General features: G+C 43.3%; 1 protein-coding gene and 1 long non-coding RNA gene across 3 annotated transcripts in view; one reads left to right on the top strand and one right to left on the bottom strand.

The window, feature by feature from the left end:
* The window catches only part of LOC144039419 (uncharacterized), a 155196-nt gene that overhangs the window by 11726 nt on the left and 123938 nt on the right, over positions 1 to 19532 (bottom strand). The window lies entirely within an intron of this gene.
* Positions 12598 to 19353, top strand: mycn (MYCN proto-oncogene, bHLH transcription factor). Of its 2 annotated transcripts, XM_077553229.1 has the most exons (4): positions 12598 to 12614; positions 13546 to 13736; positions 13969 to 14668; positions 16402 to 19353. In XM_077553229.1, exons 3-4 carry the CDS (start codon positions 13993 to 13995, stop codon positions 17103 to 17105), a joined length of 1380 nt encoding a protein of 459 aa, XP_077409355.1. In that variant the 5' UTR covers positions 12598 to 12614; positions 13546 to 13736; positions 13969 to 13992; the 3' UTR covers positions 17106 to 19353. The 2 variants fall into 2 exon arrangements, with proteins under 2 accessions (XP_077409355.1, XP_077409354.1); XM_077553228.1 differs by lacking the exon at positions 12598 to 12614 and having other exon boundaries at positions 16399 to 19353.

The raw sequence follows: 19532 nt of genomic DNA on the forward strand, positions 1-19532 counted from the left end.
ATGCCGTCCTCTCCAATTATCTTCAAAGAGACTGAACGAACCGTGGCGAAAAATCAACATCCACAACCCTCGCAAACATTCTCTGCTCAGGTTGCTGAGGATCTAAGGGAGACAAATACATATGGCTGTGAGTATTAGTCTATGTTCAGTTTGTTGTGTTACTGTTGTATTTATGTTAAAGTAGCATTTGTTGAAAGGTTTAGAATTACCGTAACAGCTATGCTAATTTCATCACTAGCCCATCCATTACGTTTCACATTACGTGTTAGCATTAAGCTAGCGGACTTTCATCATACAAAATTATGTTTTTTTAAGACAGTGGTATTTAAATAATGTGTACTCTATTGTTTTATGTGTCCGATTTCTAGTGCGCTTAGGCTAAATAAACAGCTTGAAGCGAGCACGTTTGGCCTCCTATTTAGATAACTGTGCAAACAGGACCATAGGAATACATGAATAAGTGTGTTTGATAAGCAGAGGTGGCTAATCCAGGTCCAGAAAGTAAAAACCCTGTCACAGTTTGGCTTTAGCTCCAGGTGCTAGCTAGCGAGCTCCATAACTAGCTCCCATGGTGCTCGTTTACCTGCTAGGGAGCTAGCTAGCTTGCTAGCAACAATGGCTAAAGCTAAAGTGTGGCAGGGTTTTTACTTTCTGGACCTGGATTTGCCACTTCTGTTGATAAGTTTAAGTGTGTTTTATGTCAGTGGGGGAAACTACAGAAAATGTGTTCTTTTAAATACAGTCTCTTTATTTTATGGATTTTCACTTATCGCAGATGGGTCTGATAAATGAGGTTCACTGTGCCCTGTTTTAGTCTTCAAGATCATTTGGACAATGTCCTTGTTGCTACCTGTATCCAACCAGCGTTAAAAAAAAAAATCCTTTGCTTCTTTCCAGCCATGTCCAGAAGCACAAATGAAAAGCTCCTTAATCAAACGCTACATGCTTGCACAGACACTCTGGCGTGGTGTGGGGAAGAGGGTGAACGGAAGGGGTGGGTGTGGGTCAAGGAGGAAACCCCCTCAAGGAAACATTGGCATGACCTCACACCAGTGGAATGTCAGATGGGGCTTAATTGATTAGAGGACCACATGATAGAGTTTTTAAGAGGAGAGGCGGGAGGAAGAAGATTTTTTTTTTTTTTTTCCCCCGGGGTGGGTGGGGTGACCTTGCGGACGCCAGAAAGGTCAAATGGTTGTAGGCTACTGGAATCTATTCACAAAGCAAAGCGTCAATTGACAGCTAAGCATGATCAATGATGACAAGACGGAGTGGTCTGTTGGGACCAAGGAGGAACATATATATATATATATATATACATATATATATATATATATATATATATATATATATATATATATATATATATATATATATATTACCGTCAACAATGTCCTCCTAATGAGCCATTTGGCCAGGAGACGAGTATGCAGGACAGTCGTCCACCAGCCACGCCGGGCAACAACACCCCATTGTTACCACCCACCCCCCCACTCCACCTTGAAGCCCTTCTGCTTCATCTGTACTCTTTCCCTGCACGTCATCTTGCAGCAAAGATGATCCGAGCCGCAATTGCTGACAGGTATGGCGTGTCGCATGCGCACACATGCGCGCCATGCATGAGCAGATGGAGCAGCATGCGACGTCTGGCACATGACCTTGCCGGTGGTCACACTGCACCCGATTGCCCCACGCGTCCTTTGTGGCAGCCATCAAAGTCAGTAAATCGCCTAGCATGGCAGCACACAGCGGCAGGGGTTGGCTCCGTGTGTTACATACTAACCATCTTATCGGCTTGGGCCTTGCAGGAGGTAGAACTTTCCGTGTGACCTCCGCTATCATCTTGAAAATGAAAGCATGTCAGTACAAAGTAATACATGACCCCATCTCACTACCAGTTAAGGGCCCGACTGATATGCATTTTTTTAGGCCGATGCCGATTTTTGGCAGAAAGAAATACCGATTATCGATTAATCTGCTGATTATTTTAAAACATATAAATAACATATAAAATGATTCCGCCCATTCCTTTTCAATGGGTGTCACTTACACACGAACTTTCGCTATTAAGATTTACACTTTTTTGAATGACAAGTCCATCGTATGACAATAAAGTGAAATAAGAATAGAATATACTAAATAATAGCAACTGAAAAAACAGTAAGAACAAATACTGACTGTTCCTGTGCATTTTGGCCTCTTGGGGGCAGTGTGGTGCCATGCATCCATAGTGTACATACTAAAATACACAAGAAAGTTACGATTGAATTCTATTAAAATAACTCGTTTTTCACACATTGGGAAGAATTTATGCCATTGCGTAGTGTTATCGAACCTGTGGGTATGTGTTGCCACACCATTTGGATGTGAATATTTGTTACTTGATGGACAAACACTTCCAAAGACGATACTAACTTCCCTAGCATTTGAATGGGATCCTCCCTTCGCTTTTAGCATTAGCGCTAGACTAGCGATGAAGCATGTTTTGTATTCAAATACACAGTGGATGTAATTATTATTGTCGTGTTTTTAGTTTTACAGTTAACTCCAACTGGAGTGTCATTAAACCGCTTAAAGGGTGCTTCGGGACAACAGAATTCAGAATAACATACACTACACACTTGCTAGTTGCTAATGCTACACAAGCAAAATGGTGCATTCGGGGTACTTTCACAGCGTCGGAAAATTCGTTTTTTCTACTATTATAGCATTTTAAGGGGAAAATAATCGGCCGATTGGGCCAAATGGGCCGATTGTTTTGGTAGATGTTTGAAGGGCAATAATCGGCCGCCCTAAGGAGCTTTAATTTATTTCTGAGACTTCCATCAGAAATCTACTGTGCTACTTGACATCGCTCATTTGATGATGTAGAGGACAGAAAATAAAGAAACGAAGACTGCCAGTTGAATACAGTTGAAGACAATTCTCTAGAGATAAAGATGGAAGGGGGGCAGGGAGCAACGCTACAACAACTCCCCCGACTCTCAACATCAAGATATCAAAGATGGAGGGGGCACCCCCACTGCTATTCAATGAGTGGGAGACCTCCTCTTGCAGTCATTTACGTCCATCTCATTCAGACATAACTGACTTTTAATTGCATGAAACAAACACAAAAGTGTAAAACACTGAGAAAGATGTTCAAATTCATGTAATCATTGATTTGATTATGTAAGTTAACACTGCATTTATGGTACATTTTTTTGCCCTGGGTTGAGGGGGACAACTTTGGACTGTTCTCTGACAAATGGTGTCTGAAGTGGGATGGTTCGACATGATCTTCTCTCGAGAGTGCCCAGTTTAGGACAGATGGCCCCTTTTTTCCTGTAGACTATGGAAAACAGTTACCCAGGTTCAAACTTGGTTGAGGATACTTAATCCTGACAAATTGGTGTCAAAAGTGAGATGCTGAGCCATAAGGTTGTCTAGAGGTTTCCAGTTTGGGACAAATGGCACCTTTTGCTATAGACTTTGAAAAAGAGTAAAGCGACGGAATCTCCTTTAGAGTCCATCCTCCTGAAAAAAAAAAAAAAACAGTAGAGGATGTACTTCCTGTGGCTGCTGAGGAAGCACGACCTGCCATAGTAGCCCCTGAGACAAACACACACAAAATTCCTGGTCACCAGGTCCTACTTGTATGTCTATCTAGATATTTGAGAGAGGATTCAGAATTGTTTTAGAAGAAGAACGCCTCACAGTTATCTGAGAAATTGATGCCAATTTAAAGGACTCTTGGGATAGACAACCTGAATTAGGAGCTAAAACTGAAAAGCCAGGTAGTGTGATAGCAAGGTCATGAAATGTAGTTACTACTTGGACAGATCGAGAACAGGCCCTCCTTCCATTTCCTTAACAGTCACATAAAAGTAACACATTTGGTCGGTTATTAAAATTGCACTCAAACTGACATCTCAGAAGCAAGGAGACATTTTGGTCATGTCAGAGACGGTAAATCAAACTGCCGCTTTGAATACCGCAAATGGGCTGAGCCACGGGAGGAAAGAACCACTCGTCACAAAGACAAATGGCTCCTTTGCCCACTGTTGGCTCAACGCTGTGAGGACGGCCATTTTCCCTGACCGTTGACTTCCTGTCCTGGTCCGGCTTCAGCAAATCATCAGCGATATCATCACAAAAGCGCCAACAACACCGCTTCCTGTCAACACAAACATTTGACTCCAAATTTATGGCTCTGGTTTCCCCCTTCTCACCTCTTGAGTAAACAACGTCGCCGCCAACCGGCCTCTCGCTCCCTCTCTTCTCTCACCCCAAACCCGGTACTTGTAAGTCAAGCTAATCTGACTGGAACGAACGGACAAGACGGCGCATGTTCGCAGGAAACCTAACGTTCTATTTTCCCTTGCCTCCAAACCGCACACTGATGATGTCAGGTGTGATATATCGACCCCGGCCGGCTGGGAACCCAACCCTGGAGGTGGAATGCATTTAGCCGCAAACATACATGCACATGCAAACACACACTCGGAAATGCCTCCCCCGCCAGAGGTGTTGAAATGCTTGTAAGTCTTGAAATGCCAGTTGAGACGTTGAGCTCCCCTTTCACACGCACGCACGGACACGCGCAATGAGCAGCCGCCGACAAGCGAGCTGACGAATGGAAGCGTTGAAACATATTAACCATCTCCCTTTGTGTGCAGACAAACATTTAGCCTTGCTAATGACCCCGAAGGATCAAAACAAATGCAGGGGGATAAAGATGGGGAGAGAAAGGAGAGGGGGTGTGCTAAAAACAGCCCCATTGACCTACAGCAGGTTTCAGGGTTCACTGGTACCAAAAGACTTACTTGCTTCTTTGGGTTATCACACTAATTAACTAAAAAAACAAATTAATTTTGATAGTAACTAGCCCCTATTTTGTTATGGTCAATATTTATGGTTTACCACAACTTTCAGAGGTGGCAAATCCAGGTCCAGAAAGTACAAACCCTGCCACAGTTTGGCTTTAGCCCCTGATGCTAGTTAGCTAGCTAACTTGCTAGCTCCCTAGTAGGTAAACTAGCACCAATGGAGCTAGCTATAGCTTGCACCTGGGGCTAAATGCCACACTTTGGCTTTAGCCCCTGATGCTAGATAGCTAACTCCCTAGCAGGTAAACGAGCATCGATGTATCTAGCTAGGTAGCTAGCACCTGGAGCTAAAGTCAAACTGTGGCAGGGTTTCAAACTTTAGTGCTCTTTTTTTAACTCTTTGACCGCCAAAAACGTTTAATGACGTATACTAAAATCCTAACGAATGCCGCCAATAACGTCAATTGACGTCAACTATGTTTTTTTTTTTAAACTTTTCTCAATGAGCAGTGCAACGTCTTGTGCAGCACTGCCTTGTCATTGGGGTTGTAAAATCCCAAAACACCCACTAACTAGGGCCAGCAGATGGCAGCATTGTATCTCTTTTCAATGGGCTCCCGGTGTATGGAATTACAATGAAACATGACAAATCTGATGAATTACAACGTTTTCAAGGATGACGTGAATGATCAAAGCCTTTGTCACATTAAATCTAATTCACAGAGCGTCACTAAGCAAAAAATATTTGTGTCAATCACTGTTGTGCAGAAAATGTATATTTTCACAAAAAACTCGTTTTCTCCTTATCTTTTCAATTTTTGCTCAATGTCACTCAAATTATCTCCTGGTGTTTTCATATGGTGTCCACATTTTTCTGTTTTTTGATAGAAACAAAAAACTCTTTGGATGCACCGACTTTAGAAAAGTCAATTTTCAGTGACCCAGAGTTCATTAGTTGGGTGATTGAAAGGCTAAAATAAAAGTTAATTGACATTTTTAGTTCACATTCATTTTGGCTCTTTGAAGTGGAAGTCAACCTTAAATATTTCTTGACAATAATATGTTACATGTGACCTCACTAGTCTAAACGTGACATAATATTATATTTGTGGAATATGAGTTACGAAGCAAAATCCGTCCATTTTTATCCATCTCAGAGGGTGGCCATTTTGCCACTTGCTGTCGACTGAAGATGATATCAGTTGTTCAGGCCTCAGGCAACGGCCAATCGCAGCTCACGTGTCATCTTCGGCTGTAATCTTCAGTCGGCAGCAAGTGGCAATGCAATATTAACCAGAATGCCATAATTAGACTAGTGGGGCTGCATAGAACATATCATAGTCAAAATAAAAAAAAATAAAAAAAGGATTGACTTCCCCTTTATATAAAGGAGTTGGTTTAATACACACAGTCCTTACTTAAGTGAAGAAAACGTTCTTACAAAAAATGCTGGTTGGTTTGGTATTCTTATCATGATGGAGCGATAACATTTTTGTTGAGATTTTTCTTTGCAGTTCATCCACAAACAAAAGCTATTTTGCGTAATAACGTCTCTTCTCCACCTTGTTCCCCTCAGACCCGCATCGGCCTCTCCCCTTAAGCCGGCTTTCACACAGTCAATATCGCGATTATGCGTTATCTGCCTTTTTCTAATCAAAACAGCTGCTCAAACGTGGCAACGTAAGCAAAACGTTAAAGTAAATGACGCTTTTTTTTCTGAACGTGCATAATGCTGTACGAGACTTTGACTTTGCTTTTTTTTGAATGCACAAATGGGCCAGGTTGAAATCAATGATCAAATAATTTTTGGGTAAAAAAAAAAATGGCTAAAATTATTGATCATGTAAACGCTCTTATACACGTTGATTATTTAAGCACGTCTTTGCTTATTAGAGCGCATTTAACAGCCCGTGACTGTGCTTGTCTGTTTGACTGCCCCCCCCACATCAACATCAGTCAAAACGGGTTTCCGTTACGTGATTCACGAGCGTTGCCAAAGCCTCCGCTTTCGACAAACAGCAACAACAAGCCAGTAAAGCTGTCAAAGTAAAGGTGGATTTACGTCTGCCACTTTAAACACACAAAATAAATATTTTTTTAAAATTTTTCTAGCAGGCTGACTTTTGGAGGATGTGACAATGGCGCACGACTTCGAAACCGAGCGTGTCTCCTGTTGCTGGCGCGCCCTTGTTGCTAATCCATCAATGATATTGATTTCCAGTTGATCGTCAGGCTTTCTAATGATGTTCACCTTCGGGGCCACGCCGATTGATTCGTGGTCACGTCTTGATCCATAACTGGTAATGTGATCCATGAAACAGCGACGCATGATTACCTAGCATTTGTTGCTCTAATGGGAACCGCTGAGGTCCGGAACTGATCAATTGAATGAATAAATAAAAAGTTAAGCCCAATACAGGCATGAAAAAAATCAATAATGTGAATGCTAAAAAAAAAAATAAAAAAAACATTTTAAACAATATTCCGTCGTCCATCTTTGTCACGGCTTGACATACGTCTGCAGCGTTGGTGGCTCAGCCTCTTGTTGTGTTAGCACCAATGCTAACGTTACAGCTAAGAGTTTTAAGAGTGCTTTTACAAAATGTACCCGCATGCATTTATTGGGTTAATTTATTGAGCTTAACTTTAATTTCTTCATTGATTTATTTACTGTGCCTCGGCAATGTTTGTTAGCAGGACAGAATCTCTTCAACATACAGTATCTTGAACAAAAAAACAATGCCGCTAAAGCCCCTGTCCAATAGGAAAGTAGTCCATTGCTGCCAGGGAACTAGAAATTATACATCTCGACTGAGAAACATTCACACCTATTTTTTTCTAGATAGCGTAAGAACCCTAGGTTTTAGACTCGCTAAAACCTGGTCAAAATTGTGGCGCGATTTGGCGGATTTGATTGCGGTGCAGGTAGACAGATTCGGCGCTCTGCGGACATGTGTGGTGGACGTCATATTCAATTAAAAAACTATTATCATTATCGTGGTAATCACACAGGTGCAAGTTTGCGGGTGAAAGGTGGTCTCCAGTTGCTCGCATCAACGTCACATTGGTGGCCAATGTTCAAGGCCTTCAATTTCTGCTTCCATAATGTGCCGCTTCCACCTCCCTGATTTTAATGTGAATGAGGGGACCCGCTTTGATTGGCCAAAAGTTGGCTTTGTTCCATCCCACAACGGCGACCCTTTTCTATCTGCACTAGTCAAACAAAATACAAAAACAAAAAAAGAAAACTGCACCCATGCACACATTTAGACTGCGCTTTGCATAAAATTTGCACTTTGCACAAACACAGGGCCCTTTGAGTATATTTTTATTTTAAGGGTAATTAATAATAATAATTATTATTATTATAGCATTTTATTCTCCTCACTTTTTCACAGAGAAACAACTCCCACATAATACATCCGATTTACACCGTTCAAATTTCAACTTGCTTCAAAAATTCACGCCTCCCGGGGTAGATATCGTCTGATTCCACATTACTTACAGTACTCGCATATTTTAACGTTAAATATTAACTTTTCCTTATTCATTTCCAATGGGACTGACATGGAACTTTTTCAAAGTCCCACTTTCGTACATACAACTTCTCATCATCACCAGATCTCTAATACTGCTCAGTGGCGCACTTGGTTAAGTCCTTTGTCCAGTAACCAAGAGGTCGTGTGTTCGAATCCCACCTCCGACTGTACATAGCAAACGTATAATGTGTGGTCACACCTGACTGCTGCTTAAACATAACAATACGTCTTATCTATACTTTCGTTTCCGCAAAATGATGAGAGACGTCAAAACGCGCTTATCGCCGCTCATCTTCACCAAAGTTCCCACACAGATTGGAATGCCTGGTTGCCGGTCGCGTGAAATAACTTGAGGAATTCTACACGTGCAACGGCAGCCCCGCAAGCCGGTCGTCACGTGGCGACGGGAACCAAGGTGAGACGAGGTTGGCTTGGAGTTGACGTGCGGAAGAACACACTCAGCTGGCAAAGAAAGTCACTTTCCAAACTTTGTTTCTAGAAGGTAACAAAAGAAGGAATAGCTGCGGGCAATCCTCCAAGCGTGCCTAACGGCGTTCTGATGCGACGCCGCGTGACTCATCTGATGTGCCGGTTTCATTGAACCGGTAGACCCGGAGATGAACAGGATTTGCGGGCATGATCTAACAAGACAGATTCCAGTTTTTTCTTTAATATTTTTTCAAGATGTCAAATCAATTGTGCGTGTTCTAAACGGACAAAACTTTCTTTGACAAAAGCACACGCAATGGGGGGGGGGTTAACACGGGCAAACATGTTCTCTAATAATATTTGTCATGTCGGTTTATGTATTGGGAAAAGCATTTAGCTGGCATTGCTCACAGAGGAACTACCTTCTTTAGAAATTCCTCAGTACTTTGTTGGAACTCGCTTCTGCCCCCCCCCCCAATAACAGGTCCTTGCAGACTTCTGTTAAAGTCATATTATCAGAAAAGAAATAACTACTTTGCACGTGAATCGCCATTAACGGGAAAAAACGTGCTCCATAGGTAAAAAAAATATATACTGTATCCGGGGCTTGTTTAGTTGACTGTGGGTTAGGAAGGTTAATTGTGTGACAGTAAGAACAGCAAAATATGAAATTTGTCACTTCGGGGCTAAGTATTAGCAGCCCTCGTAAACAAGTTTGTGAAGAAGCTTTATGTATGTTATCATGGCAATCGATCTTTTTTTCCAAACTACTTAATAGCTTTATCCCTTAACTTGATTTTCAAAAAAATTTAGTAGCTCAAAACACACATTTCCAATTTATGACAAAGAAATTGAATGTAATAGCTCGTAAAAGCATTATATGTCACATTAAACGCACTACTGTCCTCAACATGTTCCCACTTTAAAATGACTTTGAACTACGTCATTCCAAGCAGTGTTTTTGAGTTGTCCTTTTGATCGACTTCCTTGGCAGAGGTTATAAAAAAAAAAAGAAGAAGTCATTTTAGCTTGAATGCAAATAATGTGATGTTGACGCAGATGGTCGCCCAAAAACAAACAAACAGCAGCTACCCCCTCGATGATTATAAACAAATGGTTTCATTATACAGTATTGATTAATCACATGGGTTTCAACAGATTAGATCTGATTCTTGTTCTTGGTCAACATGAGTCGCTTGTTGCTAGGCAGAATTCATAGTGCCAATCAACCCATTGGGGGAAAAAAAGTATTTTACAGCTGAATCACTGCTGTGTTTTAAATATGAACTGAAAATGCAAAATAGCACATGCCACTGGATTGGGTGGGGCACTCCACCTCCCGCTCCTAATGCAAATTCATGATTGTAATTCAACGACGACTACTTATGCTCCGACAATCACTATATGACTCTCCTCTTATAACTGACCCACAAATGAGGCAGTTCAATGCTCGTTAGAATTCTTAATCTGCATTTTCGAAACATAAATACAGTTAAAAGCAATATTAGAAATAAATAACAGGACTAGTCGGAAAAAAATAAAATAAAAAAATATATATATTTATATAAAAAACAGTCTGCACCTTCATCATGACAGCAGATTGTCGTCGCTGCATCCACTACGAGTGACTTATAAATATTTTATCATAACTGGCCTAATTGCTTAACCATCCATATGCTAGTCCAGCAGTGAATTGGAGGGGGATGGGGGAGTATATACGTCACAGCTGTTATTATTTAAAACAACAGGGATGTCCCCCTGCTCGAGACGTGCACTGTACACAAATCAACGTTAGCTAGCCATAGCTGCTACGTTGGTAGCATGACTAATGGAGTGTTACTTTTAGGGGTGTTAGGCCATTAAAATTTTGAATACTAATTAATCACATGACTTCAATAATTCACTCACGATTAATTGCACATTTTCGATCTGTTCCAAATGTACAATAAAACGTACAATCTTTTTTTTTCAAGTTTTCATACAGTTGTTAACATAAAGGAAGAAAAAATTGTTAAATAGAAATATGGCTGCAACGTTTAGTCACTAATACAGTCATTTCATAATAATTCATAAAATTGGGTTAAAATTTAAAAGATGTACTATACTGTAAAAAAAAATCTCGACTGAGATGATTTGTGTTGGGGTCATTTTTCTGCCACTAGATGGCATAATTGCATTTGTTAGCTATTTAATCTTTCGAATGAAGTAACTTGTGAAATTCTGCACATTTTTTAAATTGTAAAATACAACCTGACCCCAATCTCCACAAATATATGCATTATAATTAAATGCATTACTGCTAAATTTTGACGTGGACGCGTGTGCTGCGTTGCGACTGGAATTCCCCCAGTGCAGGCTTTCCAAGTAAGGGCGGTCATTAATCGCGTGTTAAAAAAAATCTGTGGTGTTGAAGGAACCTTAAATTAACGCACTAATTTTGACACCCCTAAGTTACTATAAAACAAAATGTAGTCGGTTTGAAGTTTTATTTGTCAAATTCAATTACCATGCATACATCTGCTCTTTTTGCCCATTTTTCAAACCATACCTGTTAGCTTAAGTTAATTGTTAGCATTTTATTGTTTATCAGTTGACATCATTATTACGTCTTTGTACGCTTGTACGACGGCTAACAATATTACGGCTGTTAATATGTTGCCAGCCCAGTTCATACGTAAATACTTTATGTTGGAGACAGTTTGACTCTGGGATGGATTAATTTAATTTTTCAATCACATTAACTGTTGTGAAAGCTGAATACATCAAAGGCCGACGAGCCAATTAAGCAGCACCATGCAACTTCCACTCCACACTAACCAGTCAATGGGACCAAAAAAAAAAAAAGAAGTGTGTTTTCCTTTCACATAGGAAGCTCCTGTAGCTGCCAGAGTATCAGAGCTGAACAGTGGTTTGAGAAAGTAAAAGAAAAGAGCCCGTGGGGAGTTTCTCCACTCCTTCAACCGTCTCCCCCGGTCCCAGGAAACTCCCTGCTAGTTCTCCTCGAAAGAGACAACAGCTGCACATTCTCACTTTTCACTGGCTGTTTGAACTCGACCCCAAAACAAACAACTAAAAAATTTTTTTTTTTTAAATCACCTCTAGCAATAACGCGAGTGCAGCAGACATCATTTTGCGGCGCGTTGCTGAAATGAAGGTGCGATAAAATCTTGCATTTTGCTCAAGTCATCTTCTATTGTTTGAGTAGGAAAACAGGAGGAAGTCACTTCTCCTCCTTACAGCTGGCCTTAAATCCAAGCCATTGTGTAAACGTTGCCCTATGTCAATATCCGTGTGTGTGTGTGTGTGTGTGTGCCCGTGCACATAATTACAAATGTGCCCTTCCTTGGAGCTGTCATTAAAAAATGGGGATGAATGGGAATGACTCCAGGCTACAACCACCGCTTGCTCTTACGTAACGGTCTTATCCCGGAGACAAGTGAACGCACCACTGCCTAATGCACACATTATCGCAGTGTTTCCCAACCGTTATTGAGTGGCGGAGTGTTGTCACAATACCAAGTTGAATACTACACTGATACTGAAAGTAACAATACCATGACAGATCATGGCACTTCAAATTGTATGCCGATGTCCCAATATTTATGACCCTGACTGAAGTGGGAGGGGTGGGGGGGTTACTCAATAACTGAAATTGTTCAAAAGTATCTCTTTGATGATAACAAATGATATCAGAGAGGCTTTGATGGCAATGCCACAGCTACGTAAAGGATGAAAGAGCTAACATACACACGCTGTAGCTATCCAAGAAATCAGTTCCAAAAGCGTGAGGCAAGGAACTGCTGCAGCCTAACTCAGCTTGGAGACGCATCTGGCACTGGTATGGGATGACTTTTATTTATTGGATCTTTATGCAAGCGTGTGCTTTTTAGATGGTAATTGTGACCAATGCTGAGCATTGGACAAACTTAGTTTTGAAAACATGCATTATAGACATTTTGACTTTTATGTAAAGTTTCCTAACCTACAGCTGCTTTAAATAGTTGGTGTGGAATTTATCTCAATTAAATGACTAAAGTTTGATATATTTGAGGATAATTAGATCACTGTGATGTGCTGGAGCACAGTGGGAATTGGTGCTTTATAGAACAAAGAAAGCTAGTCATTTTATCACCAATTGTGTTTCTTATTTATTTAAAAAAAAAAAAAAAGATTACTCATTTTGCCTCACGCGGAAATAGCTGCATTTACAAAAGTGGCCGTAAGAGGGCGCAGTGAGCCTTGAATTGACAACTGCCTTGCCTTGAGTAACCGCAAGCAGAGAAGCTGCTGATCCGCAGACAAAAGAGACGAATAGACTTGACTGGATGATCGCAGAAATGAAGTGTGTGTGCGTGTGTGTGGGTGGGGGGGGGTGGGGGGGGGGGGGGGGGTCCTGACTGACTGTAAGCCAATTGGGGTAAATATTCTGTGCTCAAGAGCATATATGAGGATAATGAATGTTATTATTTCAATAAACAACCAATTAGGGAGCCAACTTGAAACATAAAAATATATATTCAAAATTAAATAAATGTTGATTCATTTAAAAAAATAAATACGAAATAATAATTTGATATTACAGTGTCAATTTCGGAATCCCTTTGTTCGTCTCGTTCCTTTTTCCACTCGTCTTTATGTCTCGTTTTTAATGCTTATCTCCCTTCACCTTGAGAGAAAGCGAGCTATCCACAAGCATAACCCCTCCCCACTCCATCCCCTCCTCTCTACACCCTCTTTCAAACCCCCCCATCCCACTCCGCCTCCTCCAGGCACGGTGAGTGGGAGGAGCCATCCCGCCTTTGCCTGCCTGGCTCGCGAGTGTAAAACAGTGCAGCCAGCCACCGTGCGTGTCAGAGGACCGTCTGTGCTCCCCACGTCGATGACTGCTTCACATCTGGTGTCTGCGCCGCTGCTGACTGCCGCCACTGTGCACGCGTGAACAAGCACGAGTCCGGATAAGGTACGAGTCCCCTCAAGCCTTTATGTGTCCTATGCCAGGCGTTGTCATTTGCAAACTTGGCGTTTTTTACGCACGGGTGGCACATTTTACTCACGGAGAAAAAAAAAAAAAAAGTCACACGGGAGAGAGCGTGGAATGCAGACTGCGTGTCTGTGTGTGGGCTTTGACTCGCGCGTGTGTCCTCAGGTAAACGAAGAGCTTGACGAGTTTTTTTTTTTTTTTTTTCACGCAGGTTTCTCAAGCGTGGGGGGAAAGGATGCCGGCGGTCGTAGGTAAAAACTCTGACATGGAGTTCGACTCTTTACAACCGTGCTTCTACCCGGACGAGGACGACTTCTACTTCTGTGGTCCCGACTCCGCGCCACCGGGGGAGGACATCTGGAAGAAATTCGAGTTGCTGCCCACCCCGCCCCTTTCCCCGAGCCGTGCCGCGCTACCTGGGGAGCCGGCGGCAGCCTCCCCGGAGGCGGACCTCCTGGGCTTCGGCTTGGGGGAGCCGCTGGACTGGGCTTCGGAGCTGCTCCTCCTGCCCGAAGACGATATCTGGGGGGCGTCCGACGATATGGATCTGTTCGGTTCCGCTTTGGATACAAACCCAAACAGCATCATCCTCCAGGACTGTATGTGGAGCGGATTCTCGGCCAGGGAGAAGCTGGAGAGGGCGGTGACGGAGAAACTGGGCAAGGCTATTACGAGTGTCACCGCGCCGGTGACCGTGCCGGTTCCGGCTGTTCCTGCTTCGACTGCCGGGAGGCGGGACGTTTGCGTCAAAGCGCCCGAGGTGGCGATCCGCAACGCGGCGACGGAGTGCGTGGACCCCGCTGTGGTGTTCCCCTTCCCCGTCAACAAGAAGAGCGGCAGCGGCGGCGGCGGGGACTCGAACGTCAGCGCGTGCGCGTCCACGACCCACGCGAGCGCCCAAAGCGACTCCGGTAAGAATGAGCGCATGTAAACAAATGTCTTTGTCTGCAGCGGGTTGACCGCCAAACGTAACAATAACAGAAGCTCACTGTGCGCACCCTGGAATGACTTGTTCATATGACTGGCCCGCAATCGGATTACTAGCGCGCGCGCGCACACACACACACACTGAAGTGACACAGTGAACTGCCTTTATGTAATCAGACGCCTCTCCTTCCGGCAGATGGCGGCAAAATAGGGAATTGTGTGTGCCCAACTGGCATGTGAATAACACCCCCCCCCCCCCCAAAAAAAAAAAGCTTTAGACTTTATAAGAAGCAGAACGGTGTTAAATAAAAGCAACAAAAGAGCTGATCAATGTCTGCATGGTTCCTGACTAAGGACATCATGTGCCCCAAACATGCAATGATGTCATCATTGGGCTACAACAAAAACATGTTGACGCTGCACTGATGACACAAGATAGGAAGTGGGGGTTCAGGGGAGCGTTTATCTATTTACGAATACTCCAAACAAACACTAAAAAGGAGCACAAAGAGCCCCCAATTTGGCACGGAGCGGCCACTGAAGGCAGCCTTCGCCAAAAGGCCGCCTCCACCGCACACTCTCTTTTTTTGTGTTTTTAAGGGGGCTGACAGCTTTGAACAAGCGCTCCATCCCGACAGCTGTCTGCCTGGCGCCCCTCCAAGCCGGGGGGGGTGGAGTAGCGGTGGGTAGGGGGGGGCTTAAAAGCGCCGTGATCCGATTGCTGCCACACGCACGCCGTGTCCGAAAGACTCACGCAGCCAATAAGATACAAAACAAAAAAAGGTTAAGCGCCAAATTGTCTTTGAAAAGATTGTAGGTGCGGCGCCGTCTGCTGGTTGTGCTTGGTCACTGCACTGCCAGGCCCCGCTTCAAGTGGACTGTAACCATAGACAGTACATTTTAAAGGAGTCAATGCATTTTTAGATTTTTTTTAAATCAATATGTTGTATGCCGCTCCACTCATCTAAGCAGCAAAATGCACTTTTTTTACCTCCACCTTGGGGGCGGCCATTTTGCCTGAAAATGACATCATCGTTGCTCAGGGTAATGACCAATCACGGTTCACCTATTTTCTAAGTCTGGTCATGTGACACTTGCAAGCTGAGCTGTGATTGGTCATTACTTGGAACTGAGCAACTGTGATGTAATTTTCAGTTGACGAGTGACAAAATGGCCGCCCCCATGATGGATAAAAATGGGTGGATTTTGCTGATTAATTCATTTTCTAAAACACCATATTCATCAGAACACTGTGTTTAAACTAATGGGGGCCCATAGAACAAATTGTAAATAATTTTTGGGGAGTTGACTTCATTGACGGTATTAGCCAGAGCGGCTTATCTTAAAAAAAGGGTCCGTCTTTGTCAAAGGTCAACGTCAGGGCCCGACTGCGGACCGCGGCCGACGTCCAACTCGTCCCGCCCAGACGAAGCCGATTACAAGCTGCGGCGGCAGAAATCCAAGTTGCCCGCTCAGCAGTGAGACTCGACGTGTCAACGCCTGCGCGGCAGATTAGCCGAGCGGTGACTGACGCTAAGCATTAAAGCGCTTCTGCTTCTGCAAACAGCGTTGAGCAACACTCGCGTTATCTTGTCTGCTCGAAGACGCGCGCACACGCATACCTGTCACCAGCTCGTACATATATGTGACATTGTGAGACTGCTTGTTGGGCTTGACAGATGAACTCACAACACATTCTGTTTTACTTTCCCAGAAGAAGATGAGGAAGAGGATGACGATGAAGAAGAGGAAGAGGAGGAGGAGGAGGATGATGACGACGACAACGACGATGAGGAAGAGGAGGAGATTGATGTGGTTACGGTAGAAAAGAGGCGTTCTACAATCAGCAAAACGCCAGCCATGGTTTCTAGAAGTCAAGACCAGAGATCCGCCGCGGGGGGCCGCTTCGTCAGCCGAGCCCCCCAAGAGCTCATCCTGAAGAGGAGCTCGGTGCACCAGCAGCAACACAACTACGCCGCGCCCTCGCCGTACACGTCGGACGACGACCCGGCGCCACCTCCCAAGAGGCAAAAGACGTCGGACGGCGCCCGCCCGGCGACCAGAACCTCGTCCTCGTCCTGCGCGGCCGTCTCGTCGGGCCTGCGCAGCAAGCGCAGCTCCAGCGGGGACAGCAGCCCGAGGGGCGGCTCCGACTCGGAGGACAGCGAGCGCCGGCGCAACCACAACATCCTGGAGCGCCAGCGCCGCAACGACCTGCGCTCCAGCTTCCTGACGCTGCGCGACCACGTGCCCGAGCTGGCGTACAACGAGAAGGCGGCCAAAGTGCTGATCCTGAAGAAGGCCACCGAGTACGTCAGCTCCCTGGACAGGGAGCAACGGCGGCTCCAGCTGGAGAAGGACAGGCTGCAGGCCCGCCGGCAGCAGCTGATGCGCAGGCTGGAGCTTGCCAGGACTCGCTGAAACTCTCTCAACACGTTCCCGGGATGACGCCGAAAAACCTCCGCCGAAAACCGCCTCGACTTTGAGTTGGCCTTTCCACTTAAGCACAGACACGGGCCCGCATGTACACAAACATCTCGGAGGGGGCGGATGCTTATTGGAGGGATGTCGGGACTTTCACTGCCGCCACTTTTTTTGCACATTTGTTGACGTTAAGAATGTTTAGGGTTTACTTTTTCAATCCAGTCACATCGAGGAACGATAATGAGGAAATAGAGGCTTTTTTTTATATCATGTTTTGGTATTATTTGTATTGTATGCATTGTTTTCTTTTCTTTTCTTTTGTACTCACTGTGACACCAGCCTGGAATCAAGAGGATTCCAACCGGGACCGGTGTTGGAGGGCACTTTGCTCGGAGCGCTCGACTTTGCTAAGAAGTCGAGCGCAACTCTAACTTTGCCTTCACCACTGCAAAAGCGGACACATTTATACAAAATAGACAAGAAAGACTTTATGGACACAAAGCGATGATGCCACTACAGGTTTTCTCTCACTCCTCGATCACACTGGTGCTCCAACCAAGTAAATGGATGTATACCTGTGCACCTTTCTAGCAGACACTTTTGTATATACAGTGGATAGAAAGTCTACACACCCCTCGTTGGATTGCAACGTTTTTGTAATGTAAAAAAATGAGATGATAAATCTTTTTTATATATTTTTTTACACCATTTATGTGATCTACTGTATAACCTGTGCAACTCGATTCAAAAAATAGAGAGGGGGAATACAAATTTGATGTGTTTGCAAAAGTGTGCACACCCTCTTAGAACCAAATTTAAACTCATGTCAAATATGAATCAGCGCACACATGCCACCATTTTAAGTGCCTCTGATGAAACCCAAATAAAGTTGAGATGTTCTAGTAGGCTATTTCTGACATTTTTGTTGTCACATCTTGTACCTTCTTCAGCATTAGAGTGATCTTATTGTTCAGTCAGGGGAAGGGTACAAAATCATTTCCAAAGCATTAAATATAACTCAGTGGTGATATCAATAACTGAATGTGTGTTCAGATGACAAGAAATTTGGTCATGCTGAGGGAGCTGCAGGAAATTGTGGCAAGTACTTGTGACAACAATCTCCTGTCTTCAAAAGCGTCCAACACACAAAATCACACTTGAAAGGTGTTATGGTTGGAATGTTGTACTTCAGAGTCACAATTTCAAAAGGTATGATAATATTTCTCCTCATTTTTCTTCAGGAACTGTTGGCCTAAGTCAAGGTAGAGGGAATTATGAGCAGTTCTTATAGCAAAAAGCTAGAAAGATGTTAGAAATCTAAAAAAAATGGCTTCACCAGAAGATATGAGTCAGGTTTTGAAATGGCTCACCCAGAGTCCAGATGTGAATCAGGTCGAACAGCTGGGGTGAGCAGGTGACAGATTTGCTTGATTCCTACCCAAAGAAAAACACTGAATTAGTTAGCGGGTGTGCACATTTATGCAACAAAGTTTTTGTCTATATTTCTGTTTTTCAATTGAGGTATACAGGTTAAAGGCCACATTAATGATGGAAAAAAACTTTACAACTGATTAATCATAGTCTGATTCCTTTATATGACCAATGTTTTGCATTTGGGAAGGGGTGCGGACTATTTTTTATATCCACCGTCACATCAGTGTACAGACAACATACACTCAGATCTGCCTTGTTTTGTAATACATTTTGTCCTGGGTTTTTTATATAAATATCTACATGTCAGGAAGCTGCCAATAATAACTAGACTGGAAGTTTATATACCTTTAAAAAGTACTGTAAGGCCTCAATTTTTGAGCGTCACCAACTTTGTAATATAACGATATATTGCTTCCCCCTCCCCCCCTTCCTCTTTTTTTTCTTTGTATTGTATCATTTTACTAATTCTACACACCTTTTACACTTTTTAGTGTGAACCTGATACATACTAAATTTGATACTTATATTTTCGTATGAAAATGAGTTCTCGGTAGATATCACTTATCTTTTTTCATCTTCTATTCTCAAACTTTTGTACAGCAAATGTGTTCTATCTTGTACTTTTATCCTTTCCCCCCCCACTCTCTCTTTTGTTTATATTTGTAACTATCGGGTGCATAGAATTGGGTATATGGATATGAGATGTTGTTTTTCCCCCTCCCGATTTTTAAAATGTACATTTATTAGTGCTGCAACTCATAGCACTTTGAAATACCTCATTTTGACAAATAAATAGACATCATTAAACCGGCATCTTGGTTGTTGTGACTCTTACTCCCCCCCCAGCCCCTCCCCCTTTTTATTTATTTGACAATTTCCCTATTTGTCTTTTAGCTTATGCTGACAAAGAAATAAAGACTTCTGGATCCTCTTCCCCCGAAGCCTCTCACATACACCCACACACACACCCACCTACACACACTTCAAGTG

The sequence above is a fragment of the Vanacampus margaritifer genome, chromosome 19, assembly GCF_051991255.1.
Source record: "Vanacampus margaritifer isolate UIUO_Vmar chromosome 19, RoL_Vmar_1.0, whole genome shotgun sequence".
Lineage (NCBI taxonomy): Eukaryota > Metazoa > Chordata > Actinopteri > Syngnathiformes > Syngnathidae > Vanacampus > Vanacampus margaritifer.

Excerpts from the sequence above, each read along its gene's own strand:
- mycn (XM_077553228.1), top strand. The coding sequence starts at position 13,993 with ATGCCGGCGGTCGTAGGTAAAAACTCTGACATGGAGTTCGACTCTTTA. Across the intron at positions 14,669-16,398 it reads GAGCGCCCAAAGCGACTCCG|AAGAAGATGAGGAAGAGGAT; the intron begins GTAAGAATGAGC and ends TTACTTTCCCAG.